General features: G+C 38.1%; 1 protein-coding gene across 6 annotated transcripts in view; it reads left to right on the top strand.

Annotated features, from left to right (window-relative positions):
• The window catches only part of LOC116268510 (ras-related protein Rab-27A), an 85768-nt gene extending 73623 nt beyond the window's left edge, over window positions 1–12145 (top strand). For all 6 annotated transcript variants that reach the window (XM_031662606.1, XM_031662610.1, XM_031662609.1 and 3 more), the window contains one exon: window positions 11789–12145. In XM_031662606.1, coding sequence (XP_031518466.1) covers window positions 11789–11987 — 199 coding nt within the window. In that variant the 3' untranslated portion in view covers window positions 11988–12145. The remainder of the gene's footprint in view (window positions 1–11788) is intronic.
• The last annotated feature ends 4865 nt before the right edge of the window (window positions 12146–17010 follow it).

Here is a 17010-nt window from a genome sequence, read left to right as displayed (position 1 = left end):
TTAGTTTGAACTAGATGAAATGTGGTACAAATAGCTTGATCTCTAATAGTTTAATTCTTTACAAACTTGATTACATCTTTTCTTGATTTGAGAAATAACTTAGTGTTGTAGCATTGGGCATGTTCAAAAAGTACACAAATAAGCCATAATCAAACATAAAAGACTAATTTGCAGAGCTCCATTTAACTCAGTAGAGGATCTGGATTTCATTTGCCACAATCTCCCAGGTTCAAACAGTCAGCACACCAGCTGTTTCCTGGAAATGTTGTTCAATTAGCATCCAACAGGCTATGAAAAGTAGTGTGAAACTCACTTCTCACTTCAGTGAGACATTTCTTCATAATTTCTAGATCCGCATGGGAGCCAAATATCTAGAGCCATTTGACCACCAAACCTACTTGCTGTCATTCCTGGCAACCTCTGACTGAGATTTAGGATCTTGTAGTTTTGTGAGAATAAATAATGGAAAAGAAATCAGAATGCTGACCTACGCCACAAGCAAGATCTTGGTGAAAAACTGCAAATGCTCATGCCCCTCTCAATGATTTGAATCTGTTTACTTAAATTTTTTATTTAAAAATTTATGATTAATCTAGTTTTGGAAAATGCATTATAATTGATGGTCTGCATGTACTCCAAATGGCCTTTAAGTGGCCGCTTACAGACTGATAATACGATTAGCAGCACTGAATTTTTTTGGCTTTCGCAGTAGGGCTCCATGGTGGTGCTACATTAGCACCACCATGTGGAGAGAAGGAACAATAGCAATCTTTCTATGGTTAAAATGGGGACAATATAATCTCTTGATTTTTTTTTTTTTTTTTTTTTTTTGAGTTGGAGTCTAGCTCTGTCACCCAGCTGGAGTGCAGTGGCACGATCTCGGCTCACTCTAACCTCTGCCTCCCAGGTTTAAGTGATTCTCTTGCCTCAGCCTCCTGAGTAGCTGGGGCTACAGATGTGGACCACCATGCCCAGCTAATTTTTATGTATTCTTTTTTAGTAAAGATGGGGTTTCACCATGTCAGCCAGGTTGATCTTGAACTTTTGGCCTCAAGTGATCCACTCATCTCGGCCTCCCAAAGTGCTGGGATTACAGGTGAGCCACCGCGTCCAGCCTGGAACATGATTTTCTTATGGAAAGAAAGTCTTAATTCAGGGTCTTTTCTATGGCTCTCATCTAGTTTGCTAGATGAGATTGTAGCTCAATACTACTCTGGCACAGTGCTGAGAGTGGAGTGAAGTCTATTCACTTATTCCTGTAGAAATGAAAATCTTACTGCCTCAAATTGCTCAGAAAACTCTGAATGATTACCCTAAAGATTTTAAAGTTGTTAACCTGACTCGTGGTCCCATGACCTAGAGGTTTACAAATGGCAAGAAAATAATACTTTTAATTGAAAGAAGTTTGTTACTTGAATTTGGAGTTACAAGTCTAAACTATGTCTTGTTAATATTGTGCATCTTTTAGCATGAGTAACTTGAAAAGTTAGAACTCTTATACCTTGAAATTATACCAATTAAATATTTGCTTAAGTTAATAAACAGTGGACAGTAGCTCACAGCTCTGCTAGAAGCATCAGTCATTTAGACCTCAGTATTAATCAGTAGAGTAAGATCCATTTTCTTCCAGCATTTAATGAAGATTGCTTGGGAAGTGAGGAGTTTGATGAAGAGTGAGGGAGGCAAATGCTTTGGGGCATGAAGCACTTTGGCCAGGACGAGTCTGAGTGCAGCATCTCTGATGTAGGGAGGCATGGTCCCAGGTACCAGAATTAGAGCAGTATTGTGGATTTTATAGATCAACTACATTGTGGATTAAACCAATGTTTGTTGGTTAGTCTGCAAATTTATTTTTATTTTTATTTCACACAACACACAGACTGAGAATTTAATGTTTATCATGTTGCTAGTGACATTGCATTTTTGGGATGATGTATTCTGAGTTTTTGTTTTTCTTTTCTGAGACAGAGTCTCCCTCTGTTGTTGAGGCTGGAGTGCAGTGGCACCATCTCAGCTCACTGCAACCTCTGCCTCCCGCGTTCAAGAGATCCTCGTGTCTCAGCCTCCCTAGTAGCTGGGACTACAGGCACATGCCACCATGCCCACCTAATTTTTGTATTTTTAGTAGAGATGGGGTTTCACCATGTTGGCCAGGCTAATCTCTAACTCCTGACCTCAGGTGATCCACCTGCCTCAGCCTCTCAAAGTGCCGGGTTTTACAGGTATGAGCCACTGTGCCTGGCTGTGTTCTGAGTTTTAAACAACATAATTACAAATAAGCTTTTATCACCTAACCCAATTCTGTGTTGGAAATAGGAAACATTTATTGTTTGTACTATGTGTCAGGTTCTGATGTTAAGTGCTTTAAATATTAACTCATTTAATCCTTACAAGAAGACACTGATGTTGTTTGGTATTACAGATGAAGCAGCGGAGGCACAGAGGTTAAACTTTTGTCAGAATCACAGTCAGTCAGATGTAGTACTAGGATTTGAATCCAGGCAGCATGACTCCAGAGGTTATGACTTTTTTTTTTTTTTTTGAGACGGAGTCTCCCTCTGTTGCCCAGGCTGGAGTGCAGTGGCGCGATCTCGGCTCGCTGCAACCTCCACCTCCTAGATTAGAGTCTCCTGCCTCAGACTCCTGAGTAGCTGGGATTACAGGCCTCCACCATGCCTGGTTAATTTTTGTATTTTTAGTAGAGACGGGCTTTCTGGTCTTGAACTCCTGACCTCAGGTGATCCACCTGCCTCAGCCTCCCAAAGTGCTGGGATTACAGGCATGAGCCACCATGCCCGGCCTGAGGTTATAACTCTTAACCATTGATTCATGCTGTCGATAACTTCCATGCATAGGTTTTATAGTTTTCAAAGTACTTTAAACTATGTTTTCTCATTTATTCCTCAAAAATGATGGTGAGGTAATTTTCAGGAGTCATGGAGGAAAATTAAGGAATCAAATGAGGCTGGAGACTCTGGAGTTGGAAAGATATTTATAACTGATTTTGAGAGAATTTTTAAAATGAAGTATACATTATTGTGATTTAGTATTTTAAAGAAACTTACTGTTCAACTACTTTTAAAAATATTTCCAATTTATTCCGTTGGGGGAGATCCGAGTTTTTCAACTGCTTTTTCATGTAATGTATTTCTGAAAGGTGATAGAATGGTCAAGCCCTCTCCTTAAGTATAAGAAATGTTCTGTGGACATTAACTGATTTTTAATGGATATAATTGAGAAAGATCATAATGAAGAAAATGTAACTATTTACATTTTGAAAAATCTCATTCTAAAATTCTATTCTTGTAGCAATGGCATCACAAACTATCCCTAGGATTTTAGCTCAATAATATTATAGATTCTTGATAAGTAAACACATATTGACTCCAGTCACAAAGGATTGCCTCTTCAAGTTGTTAATCAAATATTACATGTGACTAGCGGGGGACAGAGATGCATTATCTTCATTTTGTGGGCAAGGCGATAGATGAAGATAGAGGAAAAAAGATTGACAGTAACTAAGAGGCAAGCAGGAAGTTTAAAAACTGCTAAGACCATGTCATTTTTCCCAACAAACTTTTTTCTGATTAAGATATTTTAGACTCAGCAAATAAAAGGATGACAGAAGATGAGCATGGTAGAGTTAGTGGAGCAACTCTGCCTTGCAGAACTCACAGGTGGGTGGATAAATACTCAAATGAGGTGATAGTTTCTCAACCAGTTTTTAATAGCTGTGCTAAAACAGAGAATTGCAGAGTTTCAGTTGCACGGCCTTATCACCTCCTGGAGGAAGTTATCAAATAATAAGACAGCATTACTGAGGAATCATAATGGAAAAATAGCCTTATGTCCCTACACGTATATCCTCTAAATCAGTGGTCCCCAACCTTTTTGGCACCGGGAACCGGTTTCGTGGAAGACAATCTTTCCATGGACCAGTGGAGGTGAGGGTGGTTTTGGAATGATTCAAACATAATACATTTATTGTGTACTTTATTTCTATTATTATTACATTATAGTATATAATAATTATACGGCTCACCATAATGAATCAGTGGGAGCTCTGAGCTTGTTTTCCTGCAGCTGGACAGTCCCATCTGGGGGTGATAGGAGACAGTGACAGATCATCAGGCATTAGATTCTCATAGGAGAGTGCAACCTAGATCCTTCACATGTACAGTTCACAATATGGCTTGTGCTCCTATGAGAATCTAATGACACTGCTAATCTGACAGGAGACAGAGTTCAGGTGGTAATGCGAGTGATGGTGAGCAGCTGTAAATACAGATGAAACTTCGCTTGCTCACTGGCCCCCTGCTTACCTCCTGCTGTGTGGCCTGGTTCCTAGCAGGCCATGGATTGGTACCAGTCTGTGGCCTGGGGATTGGGAACCCCTGATCGAAATATGCTTCTTAGTAACGTCAGAAGTGAAAGAGTTCTGAAAAGATCTGTAAAAGCATTAAGAAGTTAAAAAAGAAAACTTTACCAAGCTCTCATATAGAAGCTGTTACTGGCCAAGAAAGAATAAAAGAGTAAAGTAAATTGTAATCAGAGTCACTGATGTAGTTGTTAACATGCTGTGAGAATACAGAAAAACAAAAACATTCTTTAAGAAAAGTAATTGTAGAGGACTTTAAAGTTCTAATAAATTTAAGAAATACTTTACTGAATTCAACTGCAGGACTCCCTGAGATGATAAAATAACTTTGCTTTGTGTTTTGATATCTAAGAGCATTTTGGTTAGATTCCTCACAAATGGTCGCAATGAAGTCAACAGTTGAAGGAAATACAATGTTATCACGTCTTTCATGGCTTTATTGAAAAGCAAGATGAATTTGTCAGGTGATTAATCCTGTTGGAAAGACCATCTCAAATGTATAAAGGATGACTTCGACAAGAAGACTGATTTCTCAAGATTATGTGAAAAACAGCCATACAGTTTTGAAGCAATGCTTTGTGAGTTATTTAAAAATTACACCTGTACTACAGGTCTCTGAATAACAAAACAAATGTATACTTAAGATTTGATGGGCCGGGCGCGGTGGCTCATGCCTGTAATCCCAGCACTTTGGGAGGCTGAGGCGGGTAGATCACGAGGTCAGCAGATCAAGACCATCCTGGCTAACATGGTGAAACCCCGTCTCTACTAAAATTACAAAAAATTAGCCGGGCATGGTGGCGGGCGCCTGTAGTCCCAGCTACTCGGGAGACAGAGGCAGGAGAATGGTGTGAACCTGGAGGGCGGAGCTTGCAGTGAGCCAAGATGATGCCACTGCATTCCAGCCTGGGCAACAGAGTGAGACTCTCTCAAAAAAAAAAAAAAAAAAAAAAAAAAAGATTTGATGCTCTTGAGGATCTTGATGCTGTAAAATTCAGAATGTCTTCAAGTGTATGGTCCAGAAATATAGTCTGGAGTTGGTAAGTGGTAAAGCCTTTGATAAATATGGCCAGTGACCTCTGATTACTCCCCAAAGCCAGCGTTTTCTTCTTGTGCGGTGCATAAGATTTATTTATTTTCAAAGCCCTCATACTAGTTTGGAATCAGTAGAACCTATGGTTAAGATGGCTGCATTGGAATTAGAGGTGGACCCATATCCTAACTCCACTACTTTGTAGCATTGTGAATTGGGCAATTTCCTTTCATCTTTCTCAGCCTTAATCATTTGTGAAATGGGAACACTGTGTTCCTGAATACAGTAGGGGTTATATTTAGTGAATCATGCATGTAAGACACATAGTACTGGGTAGCTCAAGAAATAATTTTTGTTATTATTTTCTTCAATTTTAAATGACTCATATATATCAGCTTGTTTCAATTCAGGCAAACCAGAACACTCTGAAGAGAATATGCAAGAAATCCCTGAAGCAAAAAAGGGGGAAAAGCTAAAAAAAAAAAAAAAAAAAAAAAAGGTTATAGTCCAGAAAACTCATTTAATAAAATAGTATGTTGCAAAATTTGAATTCACCCAATTTTTTTTCTTCTAGTTAATAGTTTTGGAAATCAGTAATCTATGAACTAAACACTGAGAAGACATTTCCTATTTTGTTTTACAAGATGTAGTATGGTATATGAGGAGCTGTATAGGAAAACAGGAAGAACCTGCTTGCTTCTCTGTCATTTATTAGCTGAATGACGTTGATCAGACCGCTTTACTTTTCTGGGCCTTCCTTGCCACAGGCCTGCTTTAAGAATGTTTTTCTAACCTAAAGATTACACGAAAAAAAAAAAAACAGAACTGATCAACGAATTCAGTAAAGTTGTAGGATACAAAATCAACATACAGAAATCATTAGCATTTATATACACCAACAGGGAACAATCTGAGAAAGAAACCAAGAAAACAATCTCATTTACAATAGCTACAAAGAATGTAAAATACCTAGAAATCAATTTAACCAAAGAAGTGAAGCATCTGTACAAGGAAAACTATTAAAAAAAACTATAAAAACAGATGAGAGAAATGGAAGAGGACACCAAAAATGGAAAAATACTCCATGCTTATGGACTGGAATAATTAACATTATTAAAATAACACTTCCCAAAGCCATTTACTGACTCAATGCAATCTCTATCAAAATACCAATAATATCTTCACAAATATTGAAAAAAAAATCCTAAAATTTATATGGAATCACAAAAGACCCTCAATAACCGAAACAATCCTGAGGAAAAAAGCACAAAGCTGGAGATATCATACTACTTGACTTCAAAGTTTACAACAAAGCTATAGTAACCGAATCAGGTACTGGCATAAAACAGACACATAGACCAATGGCACAGAACAAAGAACCCGGATATAAATCCATACCTTTACAGACAACTCATCTTGGACAAAAGTGCCAAGAACAATGGGGAAAGGACATTGTCTTCAATAAATGATGCTGGGAAAACTAGATATCCACATGCAGAACAATGTAACTAGACCCCTCTCACCATATATAAAATCAACTCAAAATGCATTAAAAACTTAAATATCAAACTTGAAACTATGAAACTACTGGAAGAAAACATTTGGGAAACACTCCAGGTCATTGGTCTGGACAAGAACTTTTTGTATAAGACCACAAAACACAGGCAACCAACACAAGACTAGACACATGGGATTTATATCAAGCTAAAAAGCTTCTGCATAGCAAAGGAAACAACAAAATGAAGACACAGCTTACAGAATGGGAGAAAATGCTTGCAAACTACCCATCTGATGAGGGATTAATAACCAGAATATAAAAGGAGCTCAAATAATTCAATAGCAAAAACCAATAATCTGTTTTAAAAATAGGCAAAAGATCTGAATAGACATTTCTCAAAAGAAGATCTGCAAATGGCAATCAGGTGCATGAAAAAATGCTCAACATCACTACTCAGAGAAAGGTAAATCAAAACTACAATGAGATAACATCTTATCCAGTTAATATGACTTTTATCCAAAATGTAGGCAGTAATCCCGCCCCTAATGAGATAACATCTCATCCAGTTAATATGACTTTTATCCAAAATATAGGCAATAATCCCCACCCCTGCCAAAAAAAAAAAAACCCAAATACAGACAACAGTGGATGCTGGTGAGGAGGCAGAGAAGGGTGAACCCTTGTACATCGTTGGTGGGAAAGTAAATTAGTATAAGCACTATGGAGAACAGTATGGATGTTTTTTTAAAAAAAACTAAAAATAGAACTACCATATAATCCAGCAATTCCACTAATACATATGTGTATGTATATATATGTATATATGTGTGTATGTATATATACATGTGTATGTGTATATATGTATATATGTGTGTATATGTATTAGTGGAAGTTTTCTTATAAGTTTTATGTAAGCTTTATTTACTTTTGCATATATATATATATCTCCAAAAGATATATATAGATAGATATATCAAAAAGATGTTTGCTATCTGTACTCCCATGTTTATTGCAGCACTATCCACAATAGCTAAGATACACAATCAATCTAAGTACCCATCAATGGATGAATGGATAAATAAAATATGGTTTATATATATAATGGAATATTATTCCACCATAAAAAGAATGAAATCCTGTCATTTGCAGCAGCTGGGATGGAACTGTAGATCCTTATGTTAACTGAAATAGCCAAACGCAGAAAGACAAATGTTGCATGTTCTTCCTTATATGTGGGAGCTACGAAGGTGGATCTCGTGAAGATAGAGAGTAGATTGGTGAATACCAGAGGCCAGGAAGGGTAGGAGGGAGTGGAGGATGAAGAGAGGTTGATTAATAGGTACAAATATATGGTTTGACAGAAGAAATAAGATGTACTGTTAGATGGATCAGTCGGGTGACTATAGTTTACAACGATCTATTGTACATCTTGAAATAGCTAGGAGAGAAAAATTTAAATCGTTCTATGTGAAAAGACAAATATTTAAGATTATGGCTACCCCAAGTATACTAATCTTTACAAATTATATCAATGTATTAAATGATCATATTGACTCTGAAATGATGTTATGCATAAATAAAAAATAAAGTGTTCTTACAGATACAATTTAAGCTCCTTATAAAATTCCTTGCTGATTCCATTCTCCTTCCTACCTCCTCAGAGGGAACCACACTATATTTACTTCCTATAGCAGATGTTGTTGGTTGCCTAGTATTCATGCCTTTCTTTATAGAATCCCAATTTCCTTTAGCTATCTACTCTGCTTCTAGAGGATGTCCTACTTAAGAGAGGCAGGTGCCAGTCCCCAGTCCAGGCAGACTGATTGGTTTAAGCCAGTGATGGGGGTGTACCATTCCTCTTGCCAGAGTTTGGTTTAGGCATTGGCATGTGATACAGTTTTGACCAATGAGACATGAGGGAAAGTCTGCCAGGGACTTCTGGGAAAGATTTCCTCTTTCCTGAGGGAGGCACACAGAGGAAGAGAGTCCTTTTTTCCTTGGAGCTGTGGTGTGTTGAGATGTGATGCCTGGAATGTTTTAACTTCTGGGGTCATGAAGGGAGTCAGACTGTGGACAAAGGTGACAAGTGGAGGATGGCAGAACAGAAGGAAGAGATGAATCTAGGTTCTTTGTTTCTACTGTTTGGCAACCGAGTTAACACTGGAAACTCTAGGTCTGTGTTCATTATGCATGACAATAAATTCCTACTTGTGATTCATGCCAATTTGAGCCACAATTTTCTGTTACTTTTAGTTAAAAGCAGTCAAAATTATATATTTCTAGTCCAAGGAGTTATACTTTTACTACATAGTTGGTTTTATAATGATGCGTAATTATTTTGTGTTCTTTACACAAATGATCTTGTATCATACAAGTTGTTTTTTTAATTCAACATTTAATTTTTGCCAAGTTGATACAGTTTGAGCATTGTATAACTCATTGTACAAAAATATCACTATTCATGCACTTATAGATGGACATTTAGGTTAATTTTTTCCCTATTACAAATAGTTCTGCAATATCTATTCCATTAGACGATGCCATGTGTACATATATGAGAGCTTCTCTAGGGCTACGCTATCCAGTATGATAGCCACTGGTCACATGTATTTAATTAAAATTAAAGTTCAGTTTTTGGCCAGGTGTGTGGCTCGCAGCATTATTTCAGAACTTTGGAGAGGAAGAACAGATCACTTCAGGTCAGGGAGTTTGAGACCAACCTGGCCCAGTATGGTAAGAGTGGCTGGGGTGGTATGTGCCTGCAGTGGCTACTTGGAAACTGAGGCACAGACCGCTGAACAGGAGGCAGAAGGTTGCAGTGAGGCTGAGAATTGCACCACCATGCTCCAGTCTGAATTTGACAAGGGTGAGACCCACAATACTCCAAGATCCGCGTTACTGGTTGCCGTGTACATTTCAAGAAGTGTTCAACCAGCTACATGTGGCTTTAGTAGTTGTGTGCTGGATAGCCTGAATATGGAAAGTTCCTGTCATTGTGGGGAAGTTGTGTTGAATGGAGTGCTGGCTCCAGGGCAGGGGTTTTCTCAATATTTTTCATAGCATGGCCTGCAGAAAGTATTAATATTTGTGCAGCTCACGGGAGGATGAAATGAATGAGCTGCTCAGGTTGGAGGAGACTGGTTCAGGGACTCTGGCTGCCCTAAGACCTTTCTCAGTTGCCCTAAGGACTGAGGGACTGCTCATGTCTCAGGTATCCCTGTAACTCACTTCCTGCCCATCAGCATGCCTGGGCTTTGCTTTAGGTGTATACCCAGAAGGGCTGTTGCTGGGTCATAGTGCATGCATGTTTCAGTTTTACCAGATATTACCGTCCTATTTTCCAAACTAGTTATAACAATTTATACTTACATCAGCAGTAAATGCATGTTCCTCTTTTCTTCTTCTTGGCAATACTTGATATTGGGAAATTTTTATATGTATGCCAATCTGATGGGTGTGAGTTAATATACCATTATTTTAATGTGCATTTCCCTTATTTTGGGTAAGGTTGAACGTTTTTTCATAAATGTAATTTCTTAGAATTTCCTGTGCATATCCTTAGTCTATTCCGTAGTATCTTGTTTATTACTTTAATTCATTTGAGGAATTATTTTTTCGGATGCTCACCCATTTGCAACTTATATGAAATATCATGTATTTTGGCCCGTCGCTCATCTTTTAGCTTTGCTTATGATATATGTTGTGGCACCAAAGTTTTAAATTTTAACATTGTCAAGATTATCAAACTTTTTCTCTGTGGTTTGAGCTTTTGTGGCTATATTAAGAAATCCTTTCTTATCTCAATGTCAAAAAGATAGTCTCTTATTTTTCTTCTAACAGTTTTCAAGTTTTACTTTTCACATAGAGGAATGTAAACAGCTTTCATACTAAGAATCAAGTTTTAAATTCTTACAACTAGGCCGGGTACAGCGGCTCACACCCATAGTCCCAGCACTTTGGAGGCCGAGGCAGGTGGGCAGCTTGAGCTCAGGAGTCGAAACCAGCCTGGGCAACATGGTAAAACCCTGTCTCTACAAAAAAATACAATAATTAGCCGGGCGTGGTGGTGTGTGCCTGTGGTCCCAGCTACTGGGAAAGCTGAAGTGGGAGGATCAATGCTTGTGAAGTCGCCTGGGGGCTGAGATCGTGCCACTGCACTCCCGCCTGGGTGACAGAGACTCTGTCTCAAAACAAACAAAAAACCCTCCAACAACTTATTAAATGAAAAAAGATTTAATTCTGTCTCTGTCTTCCAGAATCCCCTACTTTATATCTTTTTATAAATCTTTTTATAGTAAATCAATATATATTACCAAAATATATATTGCATAAATATGCTCCTTTAAAAAAATGAAAATTACTTTTTTTTTTTTTTCGAGGCAATCTAACTCTATTGCCCACGCTGGAGTGCGGTGGCACAATATTGACTCACTGCAACCTCTGCCTCCCGGGTTCAAGTGATTCTGGAACCTCAGCCTCCCCAGTAGCTGGGATTACAGGTATATGCCACCATTCCTGGCTAATTTTTGTATTTTTTGTAGAGATGGGGTTTCCCCATGTTGGCCAGGCTGGTCTTGAACTCCTGACCTCGGGTGATCTGCCCACCTGAGCCACTCAGAGTGCTGGGAGGTGTGAGCCACTGTGCCCAACCGAAAATTGATATTTTGAAGAGTCTAAAATTTCCAGTTTTGCATATCTACTAGAAATGCAGTGTGAGTATTTTATTGTCTTTTTCACTTTTTAATGTATTCTGGGGTGGTAAAATGTTTGTCACCTTGTATATTTGTATTCTATCGATTCTCTAATTTGAATTATCAAGAGCAAAGGTCACTGTCCTTTCCCTCCACATGTTGTTACCTGAGTTGTCTCTGTCTTCCAGAATCCCCTACTTTGAAACTAGTGCTGCCAATGGGACAAACATAAGCCAAGCAATTGAGATGCTTCTGGACCTGATAATGAAGCGAATGGAGCGGTGTGTGGACAAGTCTTGGATTCCTGAAGGAGTGGTGCGATCAAATGGTCATGCCTCTGTGGATCAGTTAAGTGAAGAAAAGGAGAAAGGGGCATGTGGCTGTTGAGAAGTCACGTAAGCGACATAGTAGTTGAGGTGGCCCATGCCTGGGATCTTCTCTATGATTGATACATGGCACAGCGAGAGATTAATGGGCATTGTGTACAAATTGCTTCTCACTATCCCCATTAGACCTACCAATAAAGCATCTGGTTTTAAAATAAATTTGTTGTAGCTTTGAAATATTTCTTTAAGATTTAGCCTGAGAGTTAGGAGAAATATTTCAGAGCCAAAAGTGCCTTATAAAGCCTTAGCCTATTATAGTAAATCATTCAAGAATTTAGAATTTTGCAGTCACAGAAGAGTGTATTTATTATGTAGAATGAATGAGGGTACTGTCACCTGCCTCAATGTAGGTAGGCCCAGAGTCTTACATTTAAGATCTTACATGCAATTATAAAACTGCCACAGTCTTCAATCCAGATTTAAAGCCTCATGTCATAGGTGACATTCTAAAATCCCATTAAAGCCACTTGAGTGTTAAATAAGGATATACATGCACATCAGCTCAATGTCTTTGAGTATTAATTTTATGTAAGCATTCTATTTAACATGAATATAAGACGAATCATGGACATATCTATAGACCTTGGATAAACTGGATTGACCAATTGTATGTTCACGGTGACTTTTTTGTTGGTGGGAAAGGGATTGGGGTGAGGCAGGGTGGCTTAATGTATTATGAGCAACCAAAGTGGGACTTCTGGCTCCCTGCCATATTCCCATTGCTCTGAATGGTTGATTGAAGGGTCAGGGAACTAGATTTTATGGCTTTAGTTCACTGTGATTGTACATTTATACTTGGCCCATGTGCTGGCCACATCTGAACACAGCTGGTGCTTATGCCGAATTATTTGTGATGAGTAAATATTTAGTTTCTTTTTCTTCATATTTATAATGTTGATCTGGCATCCTCAGGCTGCAGCTTAATTAGCTTATAAATTACTCATCTCTGTCTTTACCAGCAGGCTCTGTATTGTTGATATTTGCGACTTGTTTTGCTTTTCCATTGGTGGAATTGAAGTAATTAGTTTTTAATTACATAAGATGCCTGTTTGCTATTTGGTGGAAGATAGAAGTTCATATTGAAGCAGTTATATTTGTACTGTAGTTCAATAAAAGAAAAATGAAGTATTCTGTAGCTATATTTTTCATAGAGCTCATGAGCATTTACTGTACTTGCTGGATCTTGCCAAGATCATATATTCTGCTGTATTGCCAAAGTGTCTTCATACCAAATTTAAGGTGGTTTTAATATGTGTTTCATGGAAGTTGTTTATAAAATTCAAAGGTATTTCATTTAGGTGAAAAGTCTTATTTATTAAAGTGGTTTGAATAAAGTAGATCAAAACTTCCAGAGATCTTAATGGCTATTTAGGAAGAAATATCACTCACTATAATTTAAATAAAGAATAAAAATAAATTTTGTGGTGGCAAATGTTTGGTAGAACTGTAATTAGAAAAAAACAAGTGTATTTGGGTGATGGTTACACTAGAAGCCCAGACTTTACGACTACACAATATATTCATGTATCTAAACTGTACTTGTACCCCCTAAATTTATTTTTAAAAAAGGAAAAATATAAGTATAATGAAAAATGTTATTTTTTTTTCCACTGTCCTTCCACTGCTCCCATAACATACTTAGCCATGGGTGGTAAAATTTTGCATATTTCTATCCTTGAAATGAAGGCTTCTTTTAAATTCCAAAGAAGTCACTGAGGCCTGTGCATTTGAATTGTATATGCTAGTGAGGAAAAGATTTAGACATTTCAAGAGCAGGGTCGGCTGGGCGCCGTGGCTCATGCCTGTAATCCCAGCACTTTGGGAGGCCGAGGTGGGCGGATCACAAGGTCAGGAGATCGAGACCATCCTGTCTAACACAGTGATACCCCGTCTCTACTAAAAATAAAATAATAATAAAAAAATTAGCCAGGCGTGGTGGCGGGTGCCTGTAGTCCCAGCTACTCAGGAGGCTGAGGTAGGAGAATGGCGTGAACCCGGGAGGTGGAGGTTGCAGTGCGCTTCTATAGTTGCCACTAACACTTCAGCCTGGGAGTACAACATAATTTTACAGCTACATATCAGGGCATATTTTATATGGTGTATTTGTGTTAGAATAACACATTAAATGTCTTTAAACGTAAGAATGTTTGCATGTTTCAGTTTTCAAGAACCAACCAAGTAATTAGCTATAGATTCCACTGGCCTTAAACATACAATTAAGTGTATACATGATATAGTGCACACACAAGAGCCACCTTTAATTATTGAAATAACCTGTATTCTTTTTGGAAATCATTTTAGTTTGGTATTGAAGTACTATATTTTTTGTGCATCAATGTATTTTTCTATTTACAAGCCTATGTAAAAGTGAAGTGTATCTTCAGTGAACCATGTGCCAATTAAGCTATAATAAAGTGGTCTAGTCTGTCAAATTTGTGTGTGAATGTAACTTTATTTCTTATCACAAAGTTTCATACCAGAGGTTGTAATGCCAAAGGAAATGAAATTCAGGGATACACGTTCCATTAGGTGCTCACTGAGGGGCCAGCCAAGACAACATATTCTGGAAAAGTAATTTAAAATGTTATCAGGCTGGGCGCGGTGGCTCACACCTGTAATCCCAGCACTTTGGGAGGCCGAAGCGGGCAGATCACCTTAGGTCGGGAGTTCGAGACCAGCCTGACCAACATGGAGAAATTCCATCTCTACTAAAAATACAAAATTAGCTGGGCATGGTGGCGCATGACTGTAATCCTAGCTACTTGGGAGGCTGAGGCAGGAGAATCGCTTGAACCCAGGAGGCAGAGGTTGCGGCAAGCTGAGATCTTGCCACTGCATTCCAGCCTAGGTGACGAAGCAAGACTTTGTCTCAAAAAAAAAAAATTCTGAGAAATAAATTCTGATCTTTTGAAGTTGATGTCAAGATGACTAACAATCTATTTAAGATGTGTTTCACTTGGTATTTTTATAAATTGGAAATCTCTATGGTGGTATTTCCAGGTCTTCTGTTATTGGTAATATAGGTGTTTATATAACTAATAAGCTCTTCCATTATAAAATACTTAGATAATGCTGGATAAAGTATGAACATATTTTTTTAAATGTACTGTTGATTTCTCAAAAAAAAAATATGGGCAATACCCTAAGACCACCTTCTTCCCTTTGAAAACAGACAACAGAGGGGACTTACAACAACCTGATGCTGAATGTGGTTTGCTTTTGGTTTGGTTTTGCCAGTATCAGTAATCAGGATGCTTTGTTATAATGGCTACAAAGAATTAATAAAGAAAACCTTGGGCCTATTGAGAATAGGGTGCTGAAACTGCAGCCCTCTGTCCCCAAACACACAGAAATCCAGGACCTGGTCTGTTTTTTTTTCTTCTTCTTCTTCTTTTTGAGATGGAGTCTTGCTCTGTCACCCAGGCTGGAGTTCAGTGGTATGATCTCGGCTCACTGCAACCTCCGCCTCCCGGGTTCAAGCAATTCTCTGCCTCAGCCTCCTGAGTAGCTGGGATTACAGGCACCCACCACCCATACCCGGCTAATTTTTGTATTTTTAATAGAGATGGGGTTTCACCATCTTGTCCAGGCTGCTCTTGAACTCCTGAGCTTCGGCCTCCCAAAGTGCTGGGATTACAGGCGTGAGCCACCATGCCTGGCCGACCTCGTCTATGTCTTTAATCTCTTGTGAAAATTTACAATCACAAGTCTGCTTGAACACAGGTTGAGGGTTAAAGTATATAATACCTAATTTTTCTGGGTATGTTAAATCAAGAAATTAACAAAAATTAACATTTTAAAGAAGTGATTTGTTCTGGATTACTTGGTGGAAGCACAGCAAAAATGTTTGCAGATGGAACATTTCTGCACAGGCTAAAATACACCCTACTATGGATGAGATTACAATGAAAAATTACAATCTATTTCTTCTTTATCCTTACCTCCAATCATTAGCAAGGGCCAGCAGACCAAACAGCCAGCAGGATTTGGCATTTAAGAACCTCAAATAATATTCTTATCAGAAGGAGACCATAAAGTCAAAGTGTTTAAGATAATCACAAACATGAAAGGAACTAAAAAATCCAGAAAAGAAGACAATATTAAAGATACCAGACTGGTTTGAATTAAAAAAAAAAAACCCAAAAACTTCCAACAATGAAAAATATAGCCATTGATATTCAAAACTTAATGGTAGAGGTTAAATGACAGGTTGGACAGAGTTGAAGAGAAAATTCTAGAAGGCTGGTCAGAGGAAATTACCCACAATTCAGCAAACAGAGATAAGGAGAAAGTCCTGGAGGGGTTAAAAGACATAGAGGGAAGAAAAAACACTCCAACTTATATCTAGTTGGAATTCCAGAAAGAGAAATTAGAGAAACTGAAGGAAGAGGCACTATATGAAAACATACTAGCTGAGAATTTTCCAGTAATAATAAAAGACACATACCCTTAGATCTAGGAATCATAAACCCTAAGAAGGAAAAATGAGAAGGAATCATATTTCCAAGATTTCAGTTCAATCTCGTATTCCATTAAAATAGGTGTAAAGAAAAGAACAGTTCTAAGGCTGGCTACACACCCATTCAATCTAAAGTGAAGCACTGAGTATGTTCATAGACTGAAGGGAACAAAGTCTCAGATGAAGCCTTAAGGTATGGAATTCAGAACACAGATAAAGGATGTGGCCTCTGACATCAAAGGTAAGCGGGTAGACCTGGGTGTTCATGTGTATGGGAAGGGTGTAACATTTCTTGGTGAAGTAGCAGGAACAAACTGAGAGTTGGGAAGGAATTGTGTAAAGGTTGCAAAGACTGGTAAGCCTCTTCCGTAATTGTTGAGGAGGACAGGAGAGGAAGAATAAAGAAATGTAAAATAATTTTCAGTCTCTTGGTTGACAATAAAGTATTGGGCAGATGCTTATTACTAAAATTTCTGGTATGTGCCTTTGTTATTTAACATTACTCTGGAATTACTGGTTGAATAACTAGACAAGAAAAAGTATCCAATAAAAGGAAAAATATGTG

The sequence above is a fragment of the Papio anubis genome, unplaced genomic scaffold, assembly GCF_008728515.1.
Source record: "Papio anubis isolate 15944 unplaced genomic scaffold, Panubis1.0 scaffold81, whole genome shotgun sequence".
Taxonomy (NCBI): Eukaryota; Metazoa; Chordata; class Mammalia; order Primates; family Cercopithecidae; genus Papio; species Papio anubis.
Note: the sequence above shows the minus strand (reverse complement) of the source record. Positions and strands in the feature narration are given on the sequence as shown.